Raw genomic sequence first — 15,776 nt, forward strand, 5'->3', positions numbered from 1 at the left:
TATTGTATGTTGACATTGGGGTGTCTTGGTAAGGTTTGTCTGACAGTGATTGGCAACAGATGAAAATGTGCAATGGGTTTCATCACACCTGTATGTTGAAGATAATATAATTGACACACATAGTGCACTTTATATATTGGTCTTATTTCCAGTGTCTGATTCATTTATTGGTATAACGTACTAGCAGGAGGATCCTCGGTGGGGTCTATATAGTTGTCTTCATCATCACTTTCTGGTTTGACGTAGTCTTCCTAAAGAGAGCAGATCATATAATGTCATGAAAAATACGAGGCAAATAATCTGTCAATATGCTGCCATAAATGTATGACAGATAACATATTTTTATGGCAACAGAAACCAACAAGAATCATTGTTATTACTACACAGTACTTCATCGTCGTCCTGCTGGTTGGGTTTGGGGGGAAGTGATGGTGATGGTCTGGAGGGTTTTGGTGGGCAGATGGGCTTCCTGGGTGGGTCATTTGGCCTACCATGGCAGCTGTCTGGAAAAAAGAAGCAGAATCAGAAACAGGACGTCAGTATTTGCATAACGCAACAACACACTGTCTTTGTGGCGCACTGTGTCTGTCACAGTCCACTGACTAGTGGCTTTCATCAACACAAAGATCTCTGAGTGGTCTCTCAACAAGCCAAACAATATCTTAGCAATTTCTTTCACTCCTGCAAGAATTTTGAAAATGTATGGTTTATATATTTGTCCTAAACAAACAGATTTTACATTAAATGTGTTGCTTTCGAATAGATACATGTAGATAGAGGCTAGAGTAGTCTTGAATAGCCAGTCATGGTATTCTTAATTTGCTACCTAAAACCTTGGCATGCATGGCTGCATGATGGGTAGTTTTGTGTATGTATGTATGTATGTACAGTGGGGAAAAAAAGTATTTAGTCAGCCACCAATTGTGCAAGTTCTCCCACTTAAAAATATGAGAGAGGCCTGTAATTTTCATCATAGGTACATGTCAACTATGACAGACAAATTGAGGAAAAAAAATCCAGAAAATCACATTGTAGGATTTTTTATTAATTTATTTGCAATTGATGGTGGAAAATAAGTATTTGGTCACCTACAAACAAGCAAGATTTCTGGCTCTCACAGACCTGTAACTTCTTCTTTAAGAGGCTCCTCTGTCCTCCACTCGTTACCTGTATTAATGGCACCTGTTTGAACTTGTTATCAGTATAAAAGACACCTGTCCACAACCTCAAACAGTCACACTCCAAACTCCACTATGGCCAAGACCAAAGAGCTGTCAAAGGACACCAGAAACAAAATTGTAGACCTGCAGCAGGCTGGGAAGACTGAATCTGCAATAGGTAAGCAGCTTGGTTTGAAGAAATCAACTGTGGGAGCAATTATTAGGAAATGGAAGACATACAAGACCACTGATAATCTCCCTCGATCTGGGGCTCCACGCAAGATCTCACCCTGTGGGGTCAAAATGATCACAAGAACGGTGAGCAAAAATCCCAGAACCACACGGGGGGACCTAGTGAATGACCTGCAGAGAGCTGGGACCAAAGTAACAAAGCCTACCATCAGTAACACACTACGCCGCCAGGGACTCAAATCCTGCAGTGCAAGACGTGTCCCCCTGCTTAAGCCAGTACATGTCCAGGCCCGTCTGATGTTTGCTAGAATGCTGAGTTGCATCCAAAGAAGCCATACCTACTGTGAAGCATGGGGGTGGAAACATCATGCTTTGGGGCTGTTCTTCTGCAAAGGGACCAGGACGACTGATCCGTGTAAAGGAAAGAATGAATGGGGCCATGTATCGTGAGATTTTGAGTGAAAACCTCCTTCCATCAGCAAGGGCATTGAAGATGAAACGTGGCTGGGTCTTTCAGCATGACAATGATCCCAAACACACCGCCCGGGCAACGAAGGAGTGGCTTCGTAAGAAGCATTTCAAGGTCCTGGAGTGGCCTAGCCAGTCTCCAGATCTCAACCCCATAGAAAATCTTTGGAGGGAGTTGAAAGTCTGTGTTGCCCAGCGACAGCCCCAAAACATCACTGCTCTAGAGGAGATCTGCATGGAGGAATGGGCCAAAATACCAGCAACAGTGTGTGAAAACCTTGTGAAGACTTACAGAAAACGTTTGACCTGTGTCATTGCCAACAAAGGGTATATAACAAAGTATTGAGAAACTTTTGTTATTGACCAAATACTTATTTTCCACCATAATTTGCAAATAAATTCATAAAAAATCCTACAATGTGATTTTCTGAATTTTTTTGAATCATATTTGACGTGTACCTATGATGAAAATTACAGGCCTCTCTCATCTTTTTAAGTGGGAGAACTTGCACAATTGGTGGCTGACTAAATACTTTTTTCCCCACTGTATGTATGTATGTACAGTACCAGTCAAAAGTTTGGACACACCTACTCATTCAAGGGTTTTTCTTTATTTTTACTATTTTTTACATTGTAGAATAATAGTGAAGAAGTCAAAACTATGAAACAACACATATGGAATCATGTAGTGACCAAAGAAGTGTTAAACAAATCAAAATATATTTTATATTTGAGATTCTTCAAATAGCCACCCTTTGCCTCGATGACAGCTTTGCACACTCTTGGCATTCTCTCAACCAGCTTCACCTGGAATGCATTTCCAACAGTCTTGAAGGAGTTCCCACATATGCTGAGCACTTGTTGGCTGCTTTTCCTTCACTCTGCAGTCTGACTCATCCCAAACCATCTCAATTTGGTTGAGGTTGGGGGATTATGGAGGCCAGGTCATCTGATGCAGCACTCCATCACTCTCCTTCTTGGTAAAATAGCCCTTACACAGCCTGGAGGTGTGTTGGGTCATTGTCCCGTTGAAAAACAAATGATAGTTCCACTAAGCCCAAACCAGATGGGATGGCGTATCGCTGCAGAATGTTGTAGTAGCCATGCTGGTTAGGTGTGCCTTGAATTCAAAATAAATCACAGACAGTGTCATGAGCAAAGCACCCCCACACCATAACACCTCCTCCTCCATGCTTTACGGTGGAAAATACACATGCGGAGATCATCCGTTCACCCACACCGCGTCTCACAAAGACGTCTCACAAAATCTCAAATTTGGACTCCAGACCAAAGGACAAATTTCCACCGGTCTAATGTACATTTCTTGTGTTTCTTGGCCCAAGCAGGTCTCTTCTTCTTATTGGTGTCCTTTAGTAGTGGTTTCTTTGCAGCAATTCGAACCATGAAGGCCTGATTCACACAGTCCCCTCTGAACAGTTTATGTTGAGATGTGTCTGTTACTTGAACTCTGTGAAGCATTTATTTGGGCTGCAATTTCTGAGGCTGGTAACTCTAATGAACTTATCCTGCAGCATAGGTAACTCTGGGTCTTCCATTCCTTTGGCGGTCCTCATGAGAGCCAGTTTCATCATAGCGCTTGATGGTTTCTGCGACTGCACTTGAAGAAACTTTCAAAGTTCTTGAAATGTTCCGTATTGACTGACCTTCATGCTTTAAGTAATGATGGACTGTCATTTCTCTTTGCTTATTTGAGCTGTTCTTGCCATAATATGGACTTTTACCGAATAGAGCTATCTTCTGTATACCCCCCCCCCTTCCCCCCAAACTTGTCATAGCACAACTGACTCAAACGCATTGAGAAGGAAATAAATTCCACAAATTAACTTTTAAGAAGGCACACCTGTTAATGGAAATGCATTCCAGGTGACTACCTAATGAAGCTGGTTGAGAGAATGCCAGGAGTGTGCAAAGCTGTCATCAAGGCAAAGGGTGGTTATTTGAAGGATCTCAAATATAAAATATATTTTGATTTGTTTAACACTTTTTTGGTTACTACATGATTCCATATGTGTTATTTCATAGTTTTGATATCTTCACTATTATTCTACAATGTAAAAAATAGTAAAAATAAAGAAAAACCCTTGAGTAGGTGTGTCCAAACTTTTGACTGGTAGTGAATGTGTGTGTGTGTGTGTGTGTGTGTGTGAGTGTGTGTGTGTGTGTGAGAGAGAGAGTTGTAGTAGTTTTGTGTGGTTGTGCATGTGTGTGAGTGCAGTGTAAAGTACTTAAGTAAAAATACTTTAAAGTACTACTTAAGTCGTTTTTTGGGGTATCTGTACTTTACTTTACTATTTATATTTTTGACAACTTTTACTTTTAGTTCACTACATTCCTAAAGAAAATGACTTTTTACTCTATACATTTTCCTTGACACCCAAAAGTACTCGTTACATTTTGAATGCTTAGCAGGACAAATGGTCCAATTCACACACTTATCAAGAGAACATCCCTGGTCATCCCTACTGCCTCTGATCTGGCGGACTCACTAAACACAAATGCTTTGTTTGTAAATTATGTCTGAGTGTTGGTGTGTAACCCTGGCTATCTTTAAATAAAGGCATTTGTGCCGTCTGGTTTGCTTAATATAAGGAATTTTTAACTTTTACTTTTGATACTTAAGTCTATTTTAGCAACTACATTTACTTTTGATACTTAAGTATATTTAAAACCAAATACTTTTAGACTTTTACTCAAGTAGTATTTTACTGGGTGATTTTCACTTTTACTTGAGTCAGTTTTTGTTAAGGTATCTTTACTTTTACTCAAGTATGAGATTTGGGTACTTTCTGCACCACTGTGTGAGTGTGTGTGTGGCAGAGTGGAAGAGTTCTCACCTACGTAGTCCCCCCTGGGGACGCAGACAGACGAGGTAGTGGTGAAGACGCTCTGACTGGGAGGAGGCTCATAGCTGTCATCCTGCTCCTCTTGAGGGTCCTCATAAGTGTCAGTCTCCTGCAACATCATAATATTGTTAAGACGCTCAGCCCCACAGCTTTGTGTGATGTAAAGTGTAAACACTTTAAATCTTCTGACATAAGTCAAATGACTGTGGAAAACAATGTCAGATGCACATTTCTTTTAGAAACATTATAATATTAAGTGTTTTAGAATCAGTAAAGCATGCGGATTGAACTCACAAACTCATTTTCAGACCATTGTTCACCATCCACGTCATCACCTGTATAGATAAGTATCAAATATGAGATGCAAAGTCATTGGAAATTACAGTATTGGGAAGAGATGCATCATAGACTCCAAATCATATTCTGAACATATTGCCACAAAATATTCCTGGTCAATCTGTCCCCAAAAGCGAACTATTCTCACTATTAAATACAGTACTTCAAGGGCCACATTGTGAGACAAGAAGAAAGGTCTTACCTTGATAGTCTCTTACAGGTACTTTTGGAGCTGATTTGTTTTTAAATCTGCAGTACAGAAAGACCAGTTAGGAGTTAAAGTCAAGGTTTTAGAAACAAGAATGGACTTGACCAAGAGTGTAACTTCTTTTAGACCTTACACTTTGGGCCTGAAGAGTGATTATACACATCAAAAGTACCCCTCTCAGTTATGTCTAGTATCACAACCTGCTCATTCTGAAACCTATGTTATTTATTCATCATCTATCACACTAAATACTTTCCAGTGTTGTGCCAGTGAACGGTCCCTTTTCAAGAAGGGAAAGTGAGAGAAGAGACATCTGTCTTTCTGCTTGTCTATTTTCAGATTGAGGGACTACTTATGTTTTCCTAAAAGTTGAAGAAAGAGGAATAACCCATTTTCACCACAAAAAAACATTGAAGAAAATAAAGCTGCGAGCAGCAATGAACGGGGTTCACAGGATGACAGAAAGGACACAATATCAGTTAGATAACAAAGCAAGCACTCTATCATGTAGGAACTATCTTCCTTTATGTGCAATCATGAGTCTAAATACTAAATCTGGATTGAATCTGATGTATGGTTCACGAGAAGATGATTTTGAGCATTAGCGTTAAATATGCAAAGAATTAGTTGTTAATAGCTTCCTTGTTTTTTGAGATATCAATACCAAATTCAGTGTGGTTCATCTTAGGGACGTCCATGATAGTGTCCATTCAAGTTGATAGGCCACTGTGGAGTGGATTTACAGTGGTTTAATTGGACACATAAAATCCAAAAAATATTTTTGATTAGTCAATTATGACACAGCCATCTTTTGACCAACCCCTTAGCATTTCTCAAACTAAGTTAAGACATGTACCATGGGCCTACATTCTACATTTGGTGTCATTTGGTCCTATGGTTCATGAGAAGAAGCATATTAGGTATAGTGTGGCCATCTTTGAACGCATCAACATTATTTTCTCAACTCTTTACGTACTATTGTGATGAGTCCAAAGAACACATTTGGAGTGAATCTGACTTTTAGTCCATGAGAAGATTTTGTATGATTATTTTAAGCATTACCATTACATAGTTTCCTTATTTTTTAAGTGCCAATTTCAATGCCAAACTTAACATGGTCCATCATGTCTTAGATGACCCCAAATGTGGTGTTATTTAGACTTATGGTTCATGAGTAGAAGTTTTTCAAAAGTTTTAAAAAATGTCCAAGATGGGGGCGATGGACCTTATGGTTCCTTGAGGCAAATTTGTTCAGCATGAGGAAAGACACTTGCATACAGTTTCAAGTCTAGGTCAAACTGGGCAGCAGATATGAGGGTTTAAGTGAGACTGCTTATAACAGCTCCACCTATAGGACAATCGGTGCCATTCTTTTTGACCAAGTTACTCATGGCCTCTAGTTTCTGTGTGCTTAATAAGAAAAATAAGTTACCAATCTATGCTTAAGTTATTTGACCATGTCAGGGGGAAATAATTATCTAAGAATAACAATAGGTTTCACAGCTTTGCTGCTTGAACCCCCAATTATACCATGTGAGTGCACTGCACTCTCAGCTGAACTGAGCTGAATTGAGCTGAGATGTACATATTTCCAACGCCATACACACCTCTGTTCTTGTTCCCACCTATAGAGATGCAACATGGGCTGGACTCTCATTCCTCTATACTGCATTTCAGATAAATGCCTACCGCTCCAGTCAGTGTAACTACAAATACTGAACTATGGGCACAACTGGTGTCCCTGCTAACTTGTGGGTAACAGAGAATAGTGTTGAGTAATGCTCTCTCTGTATGGAGTGTGTCAAACATTTATTTTAATAGACTGACCTTCTCAGCCTGTTCAGGATACTGCCATCATTCTTCTTGATATCCTGGACCATCTTCTGAAGCTGGCTGGAAGACACGTTTAAAGCTTCTCATTAATGTTATCCTAATATATTAAACAAAAACCATGTAATGTTCATGAACGTAATACAGGACAAAACTATGAATACAATTCGGAAACAATAATAGGTGCTAGACAAAATGTTACAGCTCACACATACTGTATGTTAATACTAGAATATAGCGTGGTCTAAATATATGGATCTGGCCGAGTTTATTGCCGGCTACGGAACACTGAAAATATGTCAACTTCAGCATGGAATAAAACCTTTGAGTCAACTTTCCATGTTGACTAGCACTTGGAGGTGAAGATGAACTGTAGTTGTGAGAAAAGTACACACCTATACACACTAGAACGCACTCACTCACTGTAGCCTGCATGCAATTACAGATTGAGAGCATGAGGGAGACAGGTGTGAGACGTGTAATTACAGTAACATCGACATTAGTCAGTCTTCTCTTACCACATTCCCTCTCCCTTTAAAATGTTGCATCACTAGCACTTTTTTTGATTTATGTAACAGCCAGCCAGCGCCTTCATAAAGAAAAAACAATAAACCCATTTGTACTGTTTAACTTAATCTATATGCAACATTGGATACAAATGTTTTTTTTTGTGGCCTACAATAAGCTAGAGATAAAAATTGTTGGGTAAATCTATTCTTGTGAGCATGGCAGAAAAAAATTGAACATATATACAGTATTATAAATGGTTGCCACTTCGTGTATATAATTATACTATCTATTTACTGTAGGCATTTCTTTACTTGCCACTATGTCATCTATAGAAAATAGGTCATCATTGAAACATAGCCAGAATTGAAAAAGGTTTGGTTTTGCTCTGATCACAAAGGTTAACATCTTTCCCAGTGTTACAAATACATTGCCCAACATATAAATATGGGTATCTCTTACCGAAGTTTTACCGTTGCAGGAGCCGTGAACTTGTTAAATGTATCCATATCTTAATGAGGCAATTGACCAGAGAGGCCACCTTCTGCGTCTAGCTACTATCCAGCTCAGTGTTTGCGTTGTGAATGAATTCACCGGCATTGGCTGCCTGCCTAAAATTACTCTACTGAACAAGTCATGCAGCAGTCAGTGATCACAGCCCATGGAAAAAAATAACACCTCTGCAAGAACAATCACTTCTCCTTTCCACTCCATGAGTTTGACCACACTGTAAATGCATTTGTCAACAAGTCTCTATTCAGATACTATGGATAGGTTTAATGAGTTCATGTTACAGGTACAACATGCATTTATATTTTGTCCTTGACATGTCTCACTTCTTCATGATCAATTTGAACAGAATGCTTGGGGGCCCTAAGCGAGATTTGGATTACCCTCTCCCACATGCCCTGTGTGCCCAGTCAGTAATTCGGTCGTGTTTACTACAAGGTTAAGATAGCTGGCTAGACTAACTTACCTAGTTATGACATAACAAGAGGAAAACTGCTGATGCACTAACACATTTAGAAATGGCACCTTTTGTATTCTACTATTCTAGCTCTCAACTGAGTTAAAAAATAAAATAATGGTTGGGGCCCCATAGTGGCCGTTTGTGTCGCTTATTGGCTGGGCCAGCCCTGACATAACCTGGGTTTATGGACATGGAAACAGTAGACTGTAGTAGATGATAACACATTGAGGTTGATGTCTTTCTTGAATTAGGCTACCTATAAGTGAGACCTATACGAACTCACTGTTGGTCATGATATGCTTATTACTAGCCCAGTGTGGTTTTATTTAGGGCAGGGGTGTCAAACTAATTTAGCCCCCGGGGCCGCATTCGGTCTTCCACGAGGTCCGGAGGCCCGCTCTGAAAATGTGTTGTATTTCCTCACTGTTAAAATGTGCGAAAATGTGTCCTTATGAGCAATATGGACACAGTCAAGAAACTGTATGAATGTAGGTCCATTATCATTTCTACACATTTTTGATTTGGTTCGCCCCCCCCAAAATGTTTTCTTTTTCTAAAATGTAATCAAACCACCCGCGGGCCAGATTGGACCCCCTTGTGGGCCGCAGGATGTGTGTTTGACCCCCCTGATTTAGAGACTGGTGTGGGAGGGAGTTTGTAACTTGTAATGGCTGGCTTTCAACTTACTTTTGAAAGTTGTAATAGGGGAATGCACAAGGTGCGATTTCGAAATTGGGTAGTGGATCATCGGATTTCCTCTTTTCATGTCAGTCATTGCATACCTTAGAGAGCTATTTATAACTTGTCAGAAATGTCCAGATCAACTAGCCCATATCAGCTAACGTTTTTTAGCTAGGTTTTTTTAGCCCATATATTTTGTTGAAATGTTTGTCACTCAAATATCACATGAATAAACATTAGACATGGCAAAATGTATAGAATTGCAAGACAATTAGGCTTAAAACTGCAAAATGTTCACTGCACCCCATGACAAAATTTGTAAAATTGCAGGAAATAAGCTTTAAACCTGCAAAATCTTATCTCCGCCAACAAGAGTTCCCCAATGCTGGAAGGGGGGGCTTGAGTGAAAAAGTTTGGGAACCCCTGATCTGAAGTACCACAAGGGCCCACATAGTTATCTTATCTGTTCTTACAGTTAATAATAGGAGGGAGTGAATATGATGACAATTCTGTTTTCTGTGTCATTGGGACTGACACAATAACATTCCCACCACACAACAACTTGGCAGTTTATAAAGAGAAATATCGCCCCCTGCTGTGAACATCCTTTGATCAGCCAGCACAGTAAACAGAGAGGGGAGCCTTCACTGACATTAGTCTTTTGAATTATCTAAGGAACTGCGGTGAACCAACTGCAATTACTCTAGAGATGGAAACACCCAATGGTTGCTAAAATACTGAGTGAACATTCCCCAAAGCCACTGTTCAAAAGTTGAACAGATTACCTGATGCTTTCTCTGTACAATATACAGTCTGTTGGACATTAGGGGATATTTTCAATAAGGGTTCTAGTCAGGGTTTAAGCATTGTTATTACATGGTATTAGGCTCAATTTACAGTGGAACATATGTGTGATTGAACTTGCAAATTGCATGGGTTGACAGTGCACTGTAGGCTACTGTATTAATGATAAAAGTCAAATAGCTCATGTTCCTATTTTCAGGGGGTTGAATTGTTAGACTGTTCTGTTTCTGTTTGTGGGGTAATGTGTTCTGTCAAATGTGTGATAATATGAACATTGAACCTGTTCGTGACCTCTTATACAAGCCTACCCACTAGCCACAAGCCTACCCATATGAGCAGAAATTAGACATAGCCTATAGTACACTATTGTTAATCCTAAGCAAGTACGGTTTCTGTTTATGATTTACATACCTTGTCAGTTGACTCATGTTTCTTATTCAGTAGAGTAGCTATCTCTAGAGCTGTGGTTAGTTTTCCAGGAAGTGTATTGACAATATTAACTACAGTATTTCAACACTAGCAGATCCTAATCAGTAGGGGAGCCCATTTTACATTTACCTCTAAAGCTCTGGCTCCCTAATAATCCATCTGATTCCTCATCAGATATCAAACAAACTAAACAATAGAACAACAATAGAAAGACTGAAACAAGGCAAGGCAATCATGAACGCGTATGAGGCTCAATTCTGGAATTGCTTATGCAACTTCCTAATTGCAAAAGCTTATGTTTAACCACATGAAAACGGGAACTCATAAGGAAAGAGTTCACAATAAATGTATTAGCCTACTAAAATAGACTGAACATTTTCACCTCAGAGGGACAAACGTGTGTTGAGAGAGGCACACACGCACGTGCGACACACACACACACACACACACACACACACACACACACACACACACACACACACACACACCTGCTTTGCAGTGCTCTCTTGGTACTCACCTCAAAGGCCTCAGCTATCTGCTGTGTTCACATGAGGGAAGAACACGAGAGAGGAGCACAGAGAGAGTAGTATGTGAGAGAAATAGACGAGAGAGTTACTCACGGTTGGTGGATGAGGCTGAACCTGCTCATGTCACTGTCAGACAGATTCTGTCAAAGTAAGAGAAGCAGAAAAATACAAGATAAGTAGAAGATTTTTACAAATCTGTGTGTTCTTTACAAGTTGTCTGTTTCATACTGTAACTGAATGGTTCTTATGTTGGGTTTTGCTAAATAACATTACAATCTGTAATTACAGTACAATGTTGCTCCAGTTATGGAATGTATCACTTTGTAACTTACACTAGATGGCAGCATGATGCTAAAACAGCCAAAAGCCTTTGAAGCCTGCTTTTAATATGAAAATGATTGTTATTTTATTGCCCTACTTGTGTGCCCTTGATCCGGTGCAGATTACAATCAATCTTATTTTGTCCCTAATTTGATTACTAAATATATCATTCCAGTGCCTTGTGACGTTACCTTTGAAAAAAATTACTATGATATTTCTGAATGTCTACTCACGTCCCTCAATAAATTGTATTTTCATGGTTCTCTTTGAAGGGAAGCAGTTGCCCTGAATTCCAAAGTAGAATTACACAAAATATAAGATATGCTCTAAATCCTGCTAAATTATGTATTTCTCTCTTCATTCATAATTGATTGCTTCAGGGTCCTCCTTTGGTCTCACACTCTCCCCTTTCTTGTTATCCCTTGCTTGTATTGGGTTGAATTGATTTTCAGCATAATTAACTTTAGTAAGCAGGTTCATGATTGAATCATCTGTAAATCAGTCAGATTACTTAATATGAAAGAGGCATCACCTTCCTCACAGAGAAACCTACATTTACATTTTAGTCATTTAGCAACTTACAGTTAGTGAGTGCATACATTTAAAATTTTTGTTTTTCATACAGGCCCCCCATGGGAATCGAACCCACAACCCTGGCGTTGCAAGCGCCATGCTCTACCAACTGAGCTACACAGACCCCCACGCACATCAAGGTGCACACTTGATAATTTAACTTGCTTATAGGAGGAAAAACGTCTCCACCTTTATGACACTGAATAAAATATCAAATATTTCGCCTGAGTGCCTTTTCATATGCTGCTCCCTGATTGAATTATTTATGGTAAGTTTCTCCCGGTGTTTGAATGAAACACAAAAGGCCTATGCCCTGCAACCACTCCTGCATATTGAAGACCAGCAGTCCCCACTACTAGGTTTTGAAGACTTGTTTGAAATCTAAATCAGCTCGAGGAAAGAGAGAGAGGTGGAACCACAGTCTGACCCAGCCTGCCCTCCCCTAAAATCAACATAGCATCTCAACTTTTTTCATTTAGCACTCTGCCAAGGAAATACGGGAGGATCTCAGACCTCAATGATAGTGTTGTTATCTCCCTCTGTTACAAGACACTTGCCTTCTCTCCAACCACATCTCCCATGCCTCACATACTAAAATACCCCTCTGCTGAGTGAAGTAAGGCACTCCACATCACCACCATATAAAGTACAGCGAGGAATTTTGAACTGCTACAGCTTCAAACACCATCCAGGACTCGCTACTACCCACACATGGTGTGGAAAGACTGACCCTCTGCCGTCCTGCCCTCTGTTGTGCCTGTGGAGATATGATGATATGTCATTTGGGAAACATGAGAGAAAAGACCTGCTCACTTTCTAAGAGCTGCATGCACAGCCAGCCATAATATGTCAATATGTCAAATTATGGTTAAGGCTATAAATACCACATGAATATGCAAATCCATCTAAAGGCACCCTCAGCACCAGCACAGGCTGACATACAGAGGTCATGCAGCACGACAAGCGCAGGTCCTCTCTGCCCTCTTTACAGTGGTTTCTATATAGCACCAAAAAGGGATAGGCTATCAATATGAGCCAAAGAACCCTTATTTGGAACTATATAGAACCATTTTCTTTTAAGTGTGTAGCATGACACTCTTCAACAGCTCCTAGCAACCTGTTAGCAACATGGACATGGGTCTTTCTATAAATAATGGGACCAATGTGTGAGATTGGGATACACATTTCAAAATAATTTGAAACAAAAACATGTTTTATGCAGTTCAACATTGTACTTTGAGGAATAAAAGTGAATATATGCAAATTGGCCCATAACTCCGCCTATACAACAACATAGGCCTAGGACTGACTAGACATCCTTTAAGCTGGGTTCATACAGACATTGGCAAGTCAAATTCAAGGACTTTCAGGGAATCTTTCAAGCACTTATTTGTAATCTTCAAGGACCTCATTGTTATACAATTGTTTGTATAATTTATCTAATTGTGCATACAGTACAGGGCCTAATATAGAACCCCACTCCCCCAAAACATCATGCAAAAAGTGTAAAATAAAAAGTAGGCCATTACCACTTTAACAATAATGCATTTTTTAGGCCTTGATATTGAATGATTATGACATTCTAAAATATGTGTGAATAATGTGGACCTTTGCCTGACTAAATAGATTAGATGCATGCAATGGCGATTTTTCTGTAGCCTATGACACACATAATAAACACATGAATAGCTGTGGCATTAATCTCACCATTGATATTTTACAATGAGAGAGTTAGCAAAAAACAGGTTCCTTTTTTAATGGAAGGATTTGTATGAATGCCAAGTTGAAGCCAACATTAGATGTTGGCGTCCTCATAATAAATCACATCAAATCAAATCAAATGTTATTTGTCACAATGCGCCGAATACAACAGTGAAATGCTTACTTACAAGCCCTTAACCAACAATGCAGTTTTTAGAAAAATAAGTGTTAAGAAAGTATTTGCTAAAATAAACTGAAGTAAAAAAAAAAAAATGCTAACAAAAAAAGAAGAAAAATAGAAAGATAACAAATAATTAAAGGGCAACAATAAAATAACAGTAACGAGGCTATATACAGGGGGTACCGGTACAGAGTCAATGTGCGGGGGCACAGGTTAGTCGAGGTAATTGAGGTAATATGTACATGTAGGTAGAGGTAAAGTGAATATATATAGATAATAAACAGAGAGCAGCAGCAGCGGGTCAATGCAAATAGTCTGGGTAGCCATTTGATTAGCTGTTCAGGAGTCTTATGGCTTGTGGGTAGAAGCTGTTAAGAAGCCTTTTGGACCTAGATTTGGTGCTCTGGTATCACTTGCCGTGCGGTAGCAGAGAGAACAGTCTATGACTAGGGTGGGTGGAGTCTTTGGCAATTTTTAGGGCCTTCCTCTGACACCGCCTGGTATAGAGGTCCTGGATGGCAGGAAGCTTAGCCCCAGTGATGTACTGGGCCGTACGCACTACCCTCTGTAGTGCCTTGCGGTCGGAGGCCGAGCAGTTGCCATACCAGGTGGTGATGATCTCGATGGTGCAGCTGTATAACTTTTTGAGGATCTTATCAGTCTCCTGAGGGGAATAGGCATTGTCGTACCCTCTTCATGACTGTCTTGGTGTGTTTGGACCATGATAGTTCGTTGGTGATGTGGACACCAAGGAACTTGAAGCTCTCAACCTGCTCCACTACAGCCCCGTCCATGAGAATGGGGGCGTGCTCGGCCGTCCTTTTCCTGTAGTCCACAATCATCTCCTTTGTCTTGATCACGTTGTTATCCTGGCACCACACTGCCAGGTCTCTGACCTCCTCCCTATAGGCTGTCTCATCGTTGTTGGTGATCAGGCCTACCACCGTTGTGTCGTCGGCAAACTTAATGATGGTGTTGGAGTCGTGCTTGGCCATGCAGTCATGGGTGAACAGGGAGTACAGGAGGGGACTGAGAACGCACCCCTGAGGGGCCCCCGTGTTGAGGATCAGTGTGGCAGATGTGTTGTTACCTACCCTTAACACCTGGGGGTGGCCCGTCAGGAAGTCCAGGATCCAGTTGCAGAGGGAGGTGTTTAATCCCAGGGTCCTTAGCTTAGTGATGAGCTTTGAGGGCACTATGGAGTTGAACGCTGAGCTGTAGCCAATGAATAGCATTCTCACGTAAGTGTTCCTTTTGTCCAGGTGGGAAAGGGCAGTGTAGAGTGCAATAGAAATTGCATCATCTGTGGATCTGTTGGGGCGGTATGCAAATAGGAGTGGGTCTAGGGTTTCTGGGATAATGGTGTTGATGTGAGTCATGCCCAGCCTTTCAAAGCACTTCATGGCTACAGACGTGAGTGCTACGGGTCGGTAGTCATTTAGGCAGGTTACCTTGGTGTTCATGGGCACAGGGACTATGGTGGTCTGCTTGAAACATGTTGGTATTACAGACTCGGGAGAGGTTGAAAATGTCAGTGAAGACACTTGCCAGTTGGTCAGCGCATGCTCGGAGTATACGTCCTGGTAATCCATCTAGCCCTGTGGCCTTGTGAATGTTGACCTGTTTAAAGGTCTTACTCACATCAGCTATGGAGAGTGATCACACAGTCGTCCGGAACAGCTGGTGCTCTCATGCATGCTTCAGTGTTGCTTGCCTCGAAGCACGCATAGAAGTAATTTCGCTCGTCTGGTAGGCTCGTGTCACTGGGCAGCTCGCGGCTATGCTTCCCTTTGTTGTCCTTAATAGTTTGCAAGCCCTGCTATATCCGACAAGTGTCGGAGCCGGTGTAGAAGCATTCAATCTTAGTCCTGTATTGATGCTTTGCCTGTTTGATGGTTCGTCGGAGGGCATAGCGGTATTTCTTATAAGCGTCCAGGTTAGAGTCCCACTCCTTGAAAGCGGCAGCTCTACCCTTTAGCTCAGTGCGGATGTTGCCTGTAATCCATGGCTTCTGGTTGGGGTAT

At 40.7% G+C, this 15,776-nt stretch overlaps 1 protein-coding gene across 4 annotated transcripts in view; it reads right to left on the bottom strand.

Annotated features, from left to right (window-relative positions):
* blnk (B cell linker) overlaps window positions 1-15,776 on the bottom strand; it is a 35,728-nt gene that overhangs the window by 12,375 nt on the left and 7,577 nt on the right. For 2 of the 4 annotated variants that reach the window (XM_041866928.2, XM_041866927.2), the window contains exons 3-9: window positions 11,070-11,116; window positions 7,056-7,121; window positions 5,223-5,269; window positions 4,979-5,019; window positions 4,676-4,793; window positions 391-503; window positions 182-251 (exon numbers count right to left, since the gene is read on the bottom strand). In XM_041866928.2, coding sequence (XP_041722862.1) covers window positions 182-251; window positions 391-503; window positions 4,676-4,793; window positions 4,979-5,019; window positions 5,223-5,269; window positions 7,056-7,121; window positions 11,070-11,116 — 502 coding nt within the window. Of the gene's footprint in view, window positions 1-181; window positions 252-390; window positions 504-4,675; window positions 4,794-4,978; window positions 5,020-5,222; window positions 5,270-7,055; window positions 7,122-8,027; window positions 8,186-10,431; window positions 10,659-11,069; window positions 11,117-15,776 lie in introns of those variants that run through there. The other 2 variants (XM_041866931.2, XM_041866930.1) reach the window with 2 other exon arrangements.

Source organism: Coregonus clupeaformis, chromosome 37 (genome assembly GCF_020615455.1).
Source record: "Coregonus clupeaformis isolate EN_2021a chromosome 37, ASM2061545v1, whole genome shotgun sequence".
NCBI lineage: Eukaryota > Metazoa > Chordata > Actinopteri > Salmoniformes > Salmonidae > Coregonus > Coregonus clupeaformis.